The 13,410-nt window shown below is 45.0% G+C and overlaps 1 protein-coding gene across 1 annotated transcript; it reads right to left on the bottom strand.

The window, feature by feature from the left end:
• Positions 1–1,946: 1,946 nt before the first annotated feature.
• Positions 1,947–7,410, bottom strand: LOC123180287 (prolycopene isomerase, chloroplastic). Its single transcript, XM_044592281.1, has 13 exons — positions 6,877–7,410; positions 5,868–6,074; positions 5,665–5,764; positions 5,393–5,475; positions 5,228–5,284; positions 5,000–5,152; positions 4,847–4,925; positions 4,448–4,596; positions 4,187–4,321; positions 3,824–3,937; positions 2,848–2,958; positions 2,617–2,725; positions 1,947–2,445 (listed from the first exon to the last, which is right to left on the bottom strand). The coding sequence occupies exons 1-13, from the start codon at positions 7,267–7,269 to the stop codon at positions 2,372–2,374; spliced, it is 1,764 nt and encodes a 587-aa protein (XP_044448216.1). The 5' UTR covers positions 7,270–7,410; the 3' UTR covers positions 1,947–2,371.
• Between the last annotated feature and the right edge of the window lie 6,000 nt (positions 7,411–13,410).

Below are 13,410 nucleotides of genomic sequence, written 5' to 3' on the forward strand. Positions count from 1 at the left end.
GTGCGTCTAGGATCGATGGTAACAGGAGACAGGGGACACGATGTTTACCCAGGTTCGGGCCCTCTCTATGGAGGTAATACCCTACTTCCTGCTTGATTGATCTTCATGAACATGAGTGTTACAAGAGTTGATCTACCACGAGATTGTAATGGCTAAACCCTAGAAGTCTAGCCTGTGTGACTATGGTAATGTGTATATGTCTATCCGGACTACGCTCTCCGGTTTATACAGACACCGGAGAGATCTAGGGTTACATGGAGTCGGTTACATCAGAGGGAATCTACATAGTCGGTTGCCAAGCTTGCTTTCCACGCCAAGTAGAGCCCAGTCCGGACACGGGTAGAGTCTTCGGTCTTCATGTCTTCACAGCCCATCAGTCCGGCCCAAAGGATAACAGGCCGGACGCCCGAGGACCCCTTAGTCCAGGACTCCCTCAGTGGCCATCCAGCAAGCGCCACCGCCCCGGGCCGCTGGGCCGCCACCCTGGCCGGAAGTTCCCGCGCAGGGTCGGCCTGCCCAGGCTTCTACGGCGCCCCTCGCCGCGGCTGCGGCACGCCCGTTCTGCTGGCTCACCCTGGCCAAGCAACTCGAGCGTCACCGCCGAGGGTTGTGCTTCAACTGCGACGAGCCCTACGTACCGGGCCACGTCTGCCCACGACTCTTCTACCTAGAGGCTGCAGACTACATTGAGGAGGACCCCGACGCCGCCGGGCTCGGCGACCAGCCCGCCCCAGTTGACGCGGAGGTGTTTGGCGACCGTTGATCTTCCACGCCTTCCAGCTCAAGGACGAGCTGTTTGTGCAGGCGAGGAGAGATGTTATGACCGGCATATTAGGGGCTTAGCCCAGTTAGTCGTGGCCCAGTTTATCTTACCGTTATTAGGGGCTTAGCCCAATTATCTTATTACGAGGATTATATAAACTTGTGTAAGGACCCGTTTTGGGATTAAGCAAGAAGCAATCATATTTGCTCGGCTTCCTTAGGGAGCCGGGAGACCTAACCCTAGCCGTCGCCCCCTGCTCTCTCTCTCTCCCTCTCGCGCACGCAACGACGGCGCCCCGGCGCCGGCGACCATGCCTTCCTCCACGTCATCCCTCCTTCCACCCCTACAACCTGAGACCACGCCCTGGTAGGGATCCGGTTCCTACCAGAAGGATTGATTCGTATTCTACCTAGGAATAGAAACCCATTCCTACAAAACAAAGGGCTCCAAAGGAATTTTTTCTACAAAATTCCCATCCTTAAAAGTTCCTATAAAATTCTTGCAAATCAAAGGAGGCCTTTTTTCTTTGAGATTCCAAAATAGTTGCACTTTATCTCTCTTTACTCTCTCTCCTGAATCTTCTAATTCATATGTTCATTTTCTATGCACCATCTAAAAACACATCTTATGAAATTTTTGTGTTTCGAAATGTAGTAATTCATAGGACATGGTATCTCAAGTTCTCAACCCTACATTTCTATTCCTACTCCTATGGTAATTCATAGGACATGGGAATAGGAAAATTATAGGATGTGAGATGACATGCATCTCAATTTCTATACAGAGGGGCATTGGGATGTAGGGAAACGTGCTACACAGCAAAAATTTATGGTACATGATCACACACAGTAACACTATGAAATTGCGACCAACTCACCACCTAGAACATAGCGAAAGCAGAGTAATATTGGTGAAGCTTTGTCTATTCCCGCAGCTAGGCACTCCACCATACTACTAATTAATCTACTGGAGATTTCCCTAAAGAAATAAACTACTGGAGATGAAACTGACATGGCACTAATTGTAACATAAACCCAACTTAAACGTTAGCTGCGGCATGATACCTCTGCGAAAATCAATGTAATACTACTAGTAGCGTTTCGGCACTGCAATTCCTCTAAGATGGACTTGCACAGGTTCTCTTTCGTCCTGAAACAAAATGCATTCTTCACAAGAAAAAAAATGCCAGAATATATGAGCTGCTTCATCTTCCCTAAATTACAGCGTGGCACAGATCGACCTTAGTTTGTTACAACATATACCAGATCGACCTTAGTTTGTTACAACTCTGTGCGGAGTAGTATCGCACTTTGCAGAGAGACAAGCAGATAAATGATCAGAATACCAGATCACCAGCTCTCTAGTTACAGATCACCATCAGTATATTCTCGACCATTTGGGGGTTTCAGGAAACATCCTTGAAATCCAACTTTGCGTGCGTATACACCAGGCAGCAACAAAAATGGCTACATAAAGCCTGCTGCTGGATCATTGTATGGATGGGTCAACACCCGACCGGTCATGTGGAAACCCCGATATATGCGAGGCTGCCGCCGCTTCTTCTGTGTAAACAATAAGACCTGCTCTAGGTCTCCGTCTGACATCATTTTATGCGAGTGTTCTCAACCATCTGAGGACACCGAGAAGGCCCGTGTCTAGAATAGGAGACCTTTGTTCAAGATCTGCGAGAAGAGCAAATTCAGCCAAAAATATCACATTGTTCCACAATGGTCAACCTTCGTTGAGCTAAGGCATCTCTACTTCTTGGCGCCCATAATCATACATGCTAGAAACCCTTCTTTTGATAGAATAACATCTGCTAAGAGACAGTGGGGACTCGGCTTAGTGTTTACCTATGTCTGCTGCAACACGATGAGCACACATGACCCCTGAAAATGCCACAGCAATCACTCCTTGCCCAGGAAAACAGCTGTCGCCCACACAGTAAAGTCCATCTATTGACTGTAAATCAGATAATATAACTTCAGTTCTAGTAATCTTATATCACGATGGCATCACTTCGAACTTTAGGTTAACAAAAAAAAACTGTATCTTGAAATCTGTATTCCATTTAAGTAACTTACAGTGGTATTGAAAGGCATTGCCAGCAAACCCTTGGGTTTACCCCGTGGCATGGGTCCATATGTACCATCATTTCGGGCAAGAAATCTGCGGTGAGTTTTTGGGGATCCTACCTGGCAAAACCAAATATTAAATGAATGTTGTGTTACAAAATATATTGGCACCAGAAACCAAAATAAGGCCACTAAAGTTCACAGCATAGCCCTAAAGGAATGTGCAGTTAGCTCATGAAAGCCCATGATATAACATTCTACCTGGTTGGTGATGCATGGTGGTCTAGTATGCATAATATAGTTTGCTGCACAAGGAACATGAAGAATCTGCTAATACTCAAAACTTAACTGTGCTTTGGCTCAAAGAAAATATTCTAATACCTGAGTATTTGCTAATTGATATGGTTTAAATCATTTGAAAGAAGTAAAAGGACTTGCCGCTTTCTATGTAGGGATGCAAGTGGACTGAGCCACAGCCCATTTTGTTTAATTGATGGTTCACTTATAGTCCTATATATCACTGGAAGTATTTTTGGGAGGATATTTCTTTGGTAGTTCATTTTATGCAAAAGGGCAAATCATTAATGGATTTTCAGCTGGACAAAACAGCCCAAAACTGCATCCCTGTCGGTGTATGTTTAGACCACTCTTCACTAGAGCTGATTATAGTGATTGAGGTATGGGGCTAACCTATAAATATCACCGCATACTGGGTAGATTGACCGGTGCTGAGAGTAGAAAATATGACAAATAGATCAGATAGGATACTCTAATGATCTTTTCCGATAATCATATTAAGTATTGCATCATCAATAGCTAATCATGTTTGCGCTGCTAACTACTACAGACTTGCTCGTGCTCCCTTGTCAATTTGAGGACTGGTAGCTAGCACTTTCAAGTTCAAACATGAAGTAGTCAAAATGAAATGATTGAAAATATTTATAGAATACTGAGTTCCCAACATAGAATTACTGTAAGAAGATACCTCCTTGAGGACTATTGAGTCTTGAAGACCAGGAAACAACTTATTTTCAAGTCTTCGTATGATCTCATTTGCCACAAGCTCCTTTTTCTGCTCATAATCCTTCCTAGGTAGACCCTGCCAAAGATTAAAGCCAAGCAGTATTATGGGCATCAGTCAGTACTTATGTTCATACAAAAAGGCTTCGTTTGTTATACTCCCTCCGTCCCAAAATTCTTGTCTTAGATTTGTCTAGATAAGGATGTATCTAATACTAAAACGTGACTTGATACATCCGTATCTAGACAAATTTAAGACAAGAATTTTGGGATGGAGGGAGTATATTTTTTTGACATAATTTACATTTCAGCTAGAGCACTGACATACCTCCCAATCTTCTATACCTGCAGTTGTAAATATATGAAGTATGTGATGTCCTTCAGGAGCCAAGGATGGATCAAGAACTGTAGGGATACTTAAAAATATGCTTCCATAAGGCTTTTCCAAGTTCGACCAGTCATCCTGCCAATTACACTCACAATTAAACTCATTAAAGATTAAAATGTCCATATCAAATTCACCACTAATGTGACAGTGACTCTAACCCTCAATGATGACATACCCAGTAGCATACAACCTAGTGCGTACCTCCAGTACAAAATGGTGGCAATCAGTACCAGCAGGTAAAACTGAGGCTTTGACACCCAGATGAATGGATAGAAAAGATGGCGCTTTAACATAGTTCTTCTGAAAGTTTTTCTCCTCTTCTGGAAGCTCTTCAGCCTTCACGAGTTTTCCTGTAAGTTCATGCATTTGTTAACTCCTGAAGGAGGAAACTGAGCACATACTAAGTATGTATCAAAAAACTGTTCACACTGGCAGAATAATAACGGCAAGTTACCAAGTCAAGAAATATGCTTTTGGATGGTTGCAAAACATGAGAAACAAAATTACGGCAAAGTTGCAGAAGATGAAGAACATTGTAACAAGTGAAAGTGAAAGAGATACTTTTCTAGCTTGACCATGAAAGAATATTTGCAGAATTACCAAATGTGTCCCATCTTGTGGCATTTGATATTACTGTTCTAGCGAATAACTCCTTCCCATTTGACAACCTCACTCCAACCTGTAGTAATGAAATGTTCAGCTGAGAAACCAAAACTAAACTCCAGACATTTGAAATTAGTAAGATGAACTCACAGCTTTCCCATTTTCAAGAATAACATTGGTCACATTCGCCTTGTAACGTATTGCACTGCCCTTTTCAACAAGGCCATTTGCCAAAGACACCGCAATACCACCAACACCACCAACTGGATAATTAATTCCTCCAAAGTGCCTATCGCACAATACCTGTCATGTTGACTTAGATAATTGGAGGCTGAATGATTTTCAAACAAAGGTCTGACAGATTAACATCGAACTTACCATGCTCGCATTGATCATGGGTGTTTTCAAGGCATTGACTGTGCTCACAATAAAACACTACAAAAACCATAAATTGCTGTAATCTTCAGATAAGCGAAAGTTGAACAAAAATGTATGCGTGGAAGAAAAATTGAACAAGTGAGTAAACTCACAAGTATCTCACACCTCAGCATCTATGAAGGATAGCAACTGCTGATCTTTTATGAACTTGCGAGCAATATCCCCCGCATTCTGTGGCAGATAGTATGCTGCATCATAGAAAAAATGATTTTATATCAAACAATCTTATTTCATAGTATCTCGTATGAATTTATTTCTCTGTTGCTTTTGAGATCGCAATTGTTTCAACTTCAGTTAACTAATTGTTCTAAATGGTTTCACTGTAGAGAAAATAAGGGTAAAACTTATTGAGGAATATAAGGATGCAGTTTTAATACCGAGAGTCAAGCATTCCAAAGGCTTCTTAAAAAATTGCCCGAATAGGTATAGAGGTTCTTCCAAGGACTTTAGTTCCAAAGAATTTAATGAATTGAAGATCTGTTCATATGAGACATAGATGTAAGGTGTGAAGGTTGCATAAGAAATAAGAGAATAGCAACAGAAAGGTAACTAAAACAAGTAGGTAAAATAAAGACAATACCTTCCAACATGTACCATAGAATTTTAGGATTCCTTCTTTTTCATGCGGGAATTTGCTAACCAGCTCTTCGATGAAGTCATTATACTCCCTATGCACAAGAACAGAGAGAGCACCAGGTAGATGGAAATGAACCGTAGAAGGGTCTGGTATGACTTCCATCTTACATCCAACAGCTTCTAGTGCTTGCGTTATCAAATTTAAGTTTCCCTGGATGATAACACATGTCATGCTTCTTACCAAATATACCCAAACACAAAAAATACTTCATACAAAATATCTTTAAAAAAATGAATGAATGGTTTCACAACATCTGACAGCAATACAAATGTTTCCTAACAAGAAACATGTGAAAGGCACAAATCCACAGCCACTAGCCCAACGCTGTATGCCAATGTATGAGCATTTTCATGAGAGTCACACACAGGTACAGCACTGATCAACGCTACACTCTATCATGAAACATGCTGTGCACACCCTGAACATCCAGGCATTCGCACTTGGTAACAGTGGACTGCTTGGTCATGCTCATTGTCGATAAGCTGCACAGTGGTCACCTGCCCCTTGTAAGCTGTATGTAACATGGCATTGAGCCCTCAACCTCGAAATCAGGTTTGTCTCTTTAAGCAAAACAGCCCGCGAATATACTAATCATGGCATCTTCAGGCACTGGATGCCCGCAAAAAAGTAAGTCGTCAACTGATTTAAACAACCAAGCAAATCACAATTCCCCCCTCTCAGTTTACACCCAGCCTACCTTACCACGCCAGAGCACAAATTCGCAGTGCAAAGCTTTACCCCTCAAATATTTCTCTTGGTGATCACTAGGCACAGCACAGTCAAGCGCACAAGCACACGGAATCAACAAATTCACGGGCCGGAGCCAGAAATGTAACCGCGCAGCTACCTCAGTCACACTCATAGCAAATTTTGTGCTGAAAATGGAGCAATTCAAAAGCCCCGGGCAACAGTTTCAGCACAAGTGGAACGCCGGCGCTCTGCCCCGCTTTACCTTGTCGGAGAACCCGAACATGACGGAGGAGCCGACGTCGAAGGTGAACCCGTCGCGGCGGTAGTACCCGGAGCTGCCCCCGGGGATGATGTACTTCTCGAGGACCAGCACCCGGGCCCCTTTCGCGGCCAGCTGCGTGGCCGCCACCAGGCCCCCGATCCCGGACCCGACCACTATCGCGTCGTATCGCTCCCCGTCGCTTCCCTCTCCTCCGGGGGACTTCTCCACCGCCGCCGCCTGCCTCTCCGACACCACCGCCACCCTCCCCCTGCCGCCTCCGCGGGCCTCGCCGCCGAGGGGACGGGGGCGGGAGGGGCGGTGCGCGACGGGCGCGGGGAGGTGCGGGGAGCGGTGGAGGCACCGCGCCGTGAGGGGCGAGAGGAGGAGCGGCATGGCGGCGAGGCGTGGAGGCGGGGGGAACCGGCTGGGCCGTCGTTTTGTGTGGCGTCGGGTCGGGTATTTTATTCCGGCTTGGAGTGGAGTGGAGGAATCTGGCGCGGAGGGAGAAGGGTGGATGCCGCGGCGGGAAGGGGACGAAGAAAGCGAGGAGGGAGTGGAGGGGAGAGGATGAGGAGCCACGGCCGGCCGCCGACGGTGGGCCAGGGTGGTGACAATCACCTTTGTCAAGTGGTGGTCAACCCTCTCAACCGCGATCATAACCTGCTAGCCGCCGGTCGACCGGCCAGACTCCAGGCCGGTCGCGCCGCGGGCCGTTGGATCAGAAACATCCCAGCCGTTTGATCTTGGTCTCCTCGATCCTTGATCTGCCTCCCTCGTATGAACGCAGAAGAAGCACTCCCTCGTCCCTCGTCGTGCCACATCGCTGTCCCGACGCGCACCTCATCAGCGCGCACCACGTGGGGTCCATCGCCCGTGAGGGACGGCTCGCGCTTCGTCGCCATCGCAGCAACATCCCCCAGTTAGGCAGTCGAAGCTTCCGCCGCCATCACAGCACATGGCGCCATCGCAACAAACGTTGCCAGCATCGAAGCAACCGTTGTAAAGCCCCGCAGCCCCCACCCCCTCAGTCTCGGTTGCATCAATGGTCGCTCGCCGCTGTGGCATCGCAACCTACCGTCACACGATTCCAACATGCCAGATGTCAGTTTTAGCAAATTCCAGCATGCGGCGCCGATCGTGCCAGGCCAAAAACGCGGTTCCAGCAATCTGAGATGTCAGTTCCAACAAAGTAGATACACGGTTTCAGCACACGGCGGCGTCGGCTGCAGCAAAAAGGTGAGACACAAGTTCCAACGTGTTGCGTAGCCGGTGAAAACGCTAGTTCCAGCATTTTTTGTTGCCACAGACAAATAGTGTGCTCCACGGTAGTCCCAACGAACAATAGTAGCAGGCAGAGGCGCGGCGGCACGCCCCGCTCGAGTTTAAGCCCGTCGTTAGCAATATATTATTGCTCATATTTGTTATTGATAAGGGTTTTGGTAAGTGAAGCAAGAATAATATAGTACGTTGATAATATGAATCATTTCGTCGATTACATGACCTTGATGGCATACATGATTAAAAAAGTACAATAAAGTGCTGATTTAAGAGAGTAATATTATGTAGCTAGATGGTGTACGACTGTACATATGTAGATAAAGAAAAATTTGGTGAAATATATCATGGATTTTAAGCACTTTGGATTATTTGTTCTTGTTCTTCATGTTTTTTGTTGTTTTCTCTTTTCTTCATAAGAGGAGATTACAGTTACTAAATTGTATGATTTGTGGGTTTATAGACTTGATGTGTGCATTTTAATCAAGTTTATGAAGCTATCGGCCATTTTGCTTTTTCTAAATCAATAAATCAAAGAGATGATCAAAAAAGTTGTCCTTGTTTTCAATACTTTTCGCCACCCATAACCCTTGTGTCTCCTCCCCCTACTCTTTGCACACATATGGCAAACAACTCGAAATTTTTCATCTTCTCTAGTAAATTGTACCAGCGAGGCAAATTGTTGAACAATCATGATACATTTACGATGTTGCGCACAAGAGAACCCACGATCGAAGTACTTGTTGGCCTATCGGTACAGTTTCTAAGCTCCCAGGAAATCCTGGCTTGTGGTGCGTCGAGAGTGTTTGGGCAGGGATAGTGGGCCTATTTGTGAGTCGGTATTTAGCTATGTTTGGGCTTACCGTGCCGCCTCCAGAGAAACTGTCGCGGCGTCGGTGTTCAACCCTAGTCGCCTCCATCACCTCCTCTTGTGTTTGTCATCCCCTCCTCCCACCATCCACGACGCCACCCCACTGCGGTGCCCTCCCCTCCGAGCTGGCCATCTTGGTGGTGTCTACCACGACAGGGATGAAGGGGCGCGGTCGCCGGAGAAAGCGGCACTCGGCGGTGGCGCTATACTCTTTGGTCGCCTTCGTCTTCTACGTCCTATCCTTGATGCCTGTCACGCCCAATATGCGATACTATCCTAAAGAGACTCGAAGGTCCCACCAAGGATAGAACCGCATATTGACACGCTTTTGCAAGGTGGATATCATTACATCAACATTACATAATATATGGGGATACATACAAGGCATACAAATGCCGCAAGAATACATCAATAGATCATACAAGAGATCAACATCCGACTACGGATGAAACACAAACAGAAACTCAGACAATATCCACCCTGCTAGCCCAGGCTGCCGACCAGGAACCTAACCCAAGATCGACGAAGAAGAAGAAGAAGAACTCCAACACAAATAGACATCGCTCTCGCGTCATGAGCATCGCATAACATGTACCTGCAACTGGTGTTGTAGTAATCTGTGAGCCACGAGGACTCAGCAATCCCATTACCATGGGTATCAAGACTAGCAAAGCTTAATGGGCAAGGAAGGGGTAAAGTGGTGAGGCAGCAGCAGCGACTAAGCACAGTATGGTGGCTAACTTACGAAACAAGGGCGAGAAGAGGAGATAAGCAAACGGTCGCCAACTAGTAAGGATCAAGAAGTGATCCTGAACTCCTACTTACGTCAAACATAACCCCAAAATCGTGTTCTCCTCTCGAACAACCCCAAAAAGAGACAATCACGGTTACGCACACGGTTGGTGTATTTTAGAAGAGTTTACTTCAAGTTTACTACCACCGAATATTAACAAATTCCCATCTGCCACATAACCGCGGGCACGGCTCTCGAAAGTTTATACCCTACAGGGGTGTCCCAACTTAGCCCATGATAAGCTCTCACGATCAACGAAGGATATTCCTTCTCCGGGGAAGACCCGATCAGTCTCGGAATCCCGGTTACAAGACATTTCGACAATGGTAAAACAAGACCAGCAAAGCCGCCCGATGTGCCGACAAATCCCGATAGGAGCTGCACATATCTCGTTCTCAGGGCACACCGGATGAGCAAGACGTCGGGTTGGCATAGACCCTGGTTGCCCAGGGGGCGCCGGACATCGCTCGGTTTGGACCAGCACTCAGAGGAGCACTGGTCCGGAGGGTCTAAAATAAAGATGACCCTCGGGCTCTGGAAACCCAAGGGAAAAAGGCTTAGGTTGTTAGGCAAATGTAAAACCAATGTTGGGCCTTGCTGGAAGAGTTTTATTCAAAGCGAACTGTCAAGGGGTTCCCATAACACCCAACCGCGTTAGGGACGCAAAATCCGGGAACATAATACCGATATGACGGAAACTAGGGCGGCAAGAATGGAACAAAACACCAGGCATAAGGCCGAGCCTTCCACCCTTTACCAAGTATATAGATGCATTAATAATATAAGAGATATTGTGATATCCCAACATAAACATAATCCAACAAGGAGCAATCTTCAACTTCACCTGCAACTAGCAACGCTATAAGAGGGGCTGAGCAAAAGCGGTAACATAGCCAAACAACGGTTTGCTAGGAAGGGTGACAAAGGTTAGAGGTTCATGGCAATTTGGGAGGCTTGATAAGCAAGTGGTAGGTAGCGCAGCATAGCGATAGAACAAAGCAACTAGCATAGCAATGATAGTAATGAGATCCAAGGTGACGGTCATCTTGCCTGAAATCCCGCTAGGAAGAAGAACGAGTCCATGAAGAAGATGAAGCCACGAAGACGAACCAAGCGTAGTCGAACGAATCCTCACGATCGCAACGAAACTGGAACTATCGAGAAGAAGCACACAACATGGTAAACACACCACACATGAATAAGGCATGATGCTCAATCAAGTATGATGCATGACAAGGCTACAATGAGGCTACGCATGGCAAGAGATGATGCATACAAGAGCAACACATCAAAGCAAGTTTAAATGAGGCTGGAAACAACCTATAACAATTCCGGTAAGTCCTCATATGCAAATTTCGAAATTAGCCCAGATCTGAATAAACTTTATGTTCAAGTTGTTAAACAGAAAGTTAAGATACACCAAGATGATCTACACGAAATTCTAGTCAAGTTACATATAAAGTTCATTTAATTTGGAGCTACGGCCTAGAAGATATGAGCAAAACAAGTTAAACATGGCATTGATGCAAAATGCATTCAAACATCAAGCAAACACACTCAAAACATGGATGCAATAAGGTAACATGAAACTACATGCAAAACTAAGCAAGTTTCATATGGAGCACACTCAAAACGGAGCAACGGTTCAACACATACACTATACAAGTTTAAAGGACAAACTGTCCAAAACAGCAACTAGGCATCTTGCAAGTATCAAAACAACATGCTACAGCATCTCAATATGAAAACAAATGGCATGGACGTGATGTACAGGTAAAGCATTACAAAACATTAACACTGAGATATTCCCAGAAATCACTAGAACATGCTCAAAAGGACATGGCAAGATTGCAAATAATAACAGTTTCACAGACTTGGCAGAAATCACTGGACATGGCAGAAATAACATCAGGTTGCAAAGTTTAGAGCTATCAAACAACATGCTACAGGAACATATCATAGCAAACAAAAGGCATGGAATGAATCTACTAATTGCATAGAACAAAAGTCCCTTACTGATCACGAGCCAAAAAGGCACAGAAGATATGATGACACCCATGTAAACATAGCAAGTTCCATATACAGATTCAGACTTAGCAGAAAAACTGAGCATGGCATAAACAGAATTATGAAGGCATCTTTGCGAGCTCAAATCACTCATCACAAAACATTTCATGGCATGTGAGGGTAACTCACAGTAAGAAGACATGTTCATGAAGCTAAGCATGGCAATAGCATAATCATAGGGTGCATGGACCACTAGCAACAACCATGGCAAAATTGATTAACATATAAACAATCTGCCAGGAACATTTTATAGCAAAAGTAGATCAAGATTAAGACATGCTAGAGCACTTCATAAATGCAAACGTGGGCATGGATGGATAGAGCACAACCATAATTCCAAAACATCTTTACTGAAGCAACTCAAAAGAAGCATGAATCTCACTTTAGCATCATGTTTACATGGCATAAAAATAACAGCAGGGAAAAGACAGTAAAATCCTAAGTCCCTGAAATCAGCAATATCACGAAGGCTACTTTGCATGCTTGTGCTAGTCACCACAAAGATCAAAAAAATACATGACAAGCACCCCTGTGAAGATGGCATGGCATAGATGAAAATATATGTAGAGCTCATGCCCAAAGGATGCACAAACAAAATGCAATGAAAATGACAAAACAGCAAGTTATATCAATTTCAGCAGTTAACATCATATGCAGGCTCCCTGAGAACCATAGCGACAACAACAGAGGTTCGCTTTTGAAACAAGCATTTCTAATATATATTGCTACCATTTGATCGCATTATGTCCTTTTTTGGTCATCATAGGGCAGCAGATTCTAGAAATATGGCAATGTGCTACGGTGGCGCTAGAGCGAGACAGAGGAGAACCGGAAGGTGGCGGGTGTCAGGGCGTGCTGGGCGGCGAGCGACAAGTAGGGGGGATTGGTTGTGGTGAGCGGTGGGAATCGGAAAGTCATGGGGAAAGTGAAATATCTAGCTAGTCAAGGCGGTGCAATTGGACCATATTTTAAGTGTATTTGTATTATTTTTCGAGATAATATTCACCCGCAGTCACTGTTCATACACTACCACTGATAACTATTTACAATCATTGTTTATGGGTACTGTTCACTCGAGGGCACTTTAAAAAAAACAAGCATTAGGCCACTGTTTATCGACTCCACGTCTCAAGGAGGGAAGAGCCATCGCCCAACACCTCAAACTCATAGCAGCAGCCGGAGCTTAGTCACTTCAATTATTAGATAGATATATATATGGACAAGAGATCAAACGTCTTGATTGCTTGGCTCCATATATTGAGATTTCTATCACATGCCAATTTTGAACCTGCTGGTGCGAAGAACGAGTTTCAACGAAATTCTCCGTCTATACCTTGAGAAGACCCCATAAGGAGGTGTGACATTGACACCTACGGCGGAGCTAGTGTAGAAACGTTGAGTTAAGTGAACCCAATTGTTTTTCTCCGCCACCTACATATAGGTATGTATTTGCTTGACTTGAACCCAATAAAAAGTCTAGAATGACCCCATTGAATAATGTGATTGGGGGGGGGGGGGCAGCCTTGGA

Source organism: Triticum aestivum, chromosome 1D, assembly GCF_018294505.1.
Source record: "Triticum aestivum cultivar Chinese Spring chromosome 1D, IWGSC CS RefSeq v2.1, whole genome shotgun sequence".
Classification (NCBI taxonomy): Eukaryota; Viridiplantae; Streptophyta; class Magnoliopsida; order Poales; family Poaceae; genus Triticum; species Triticum aestivum.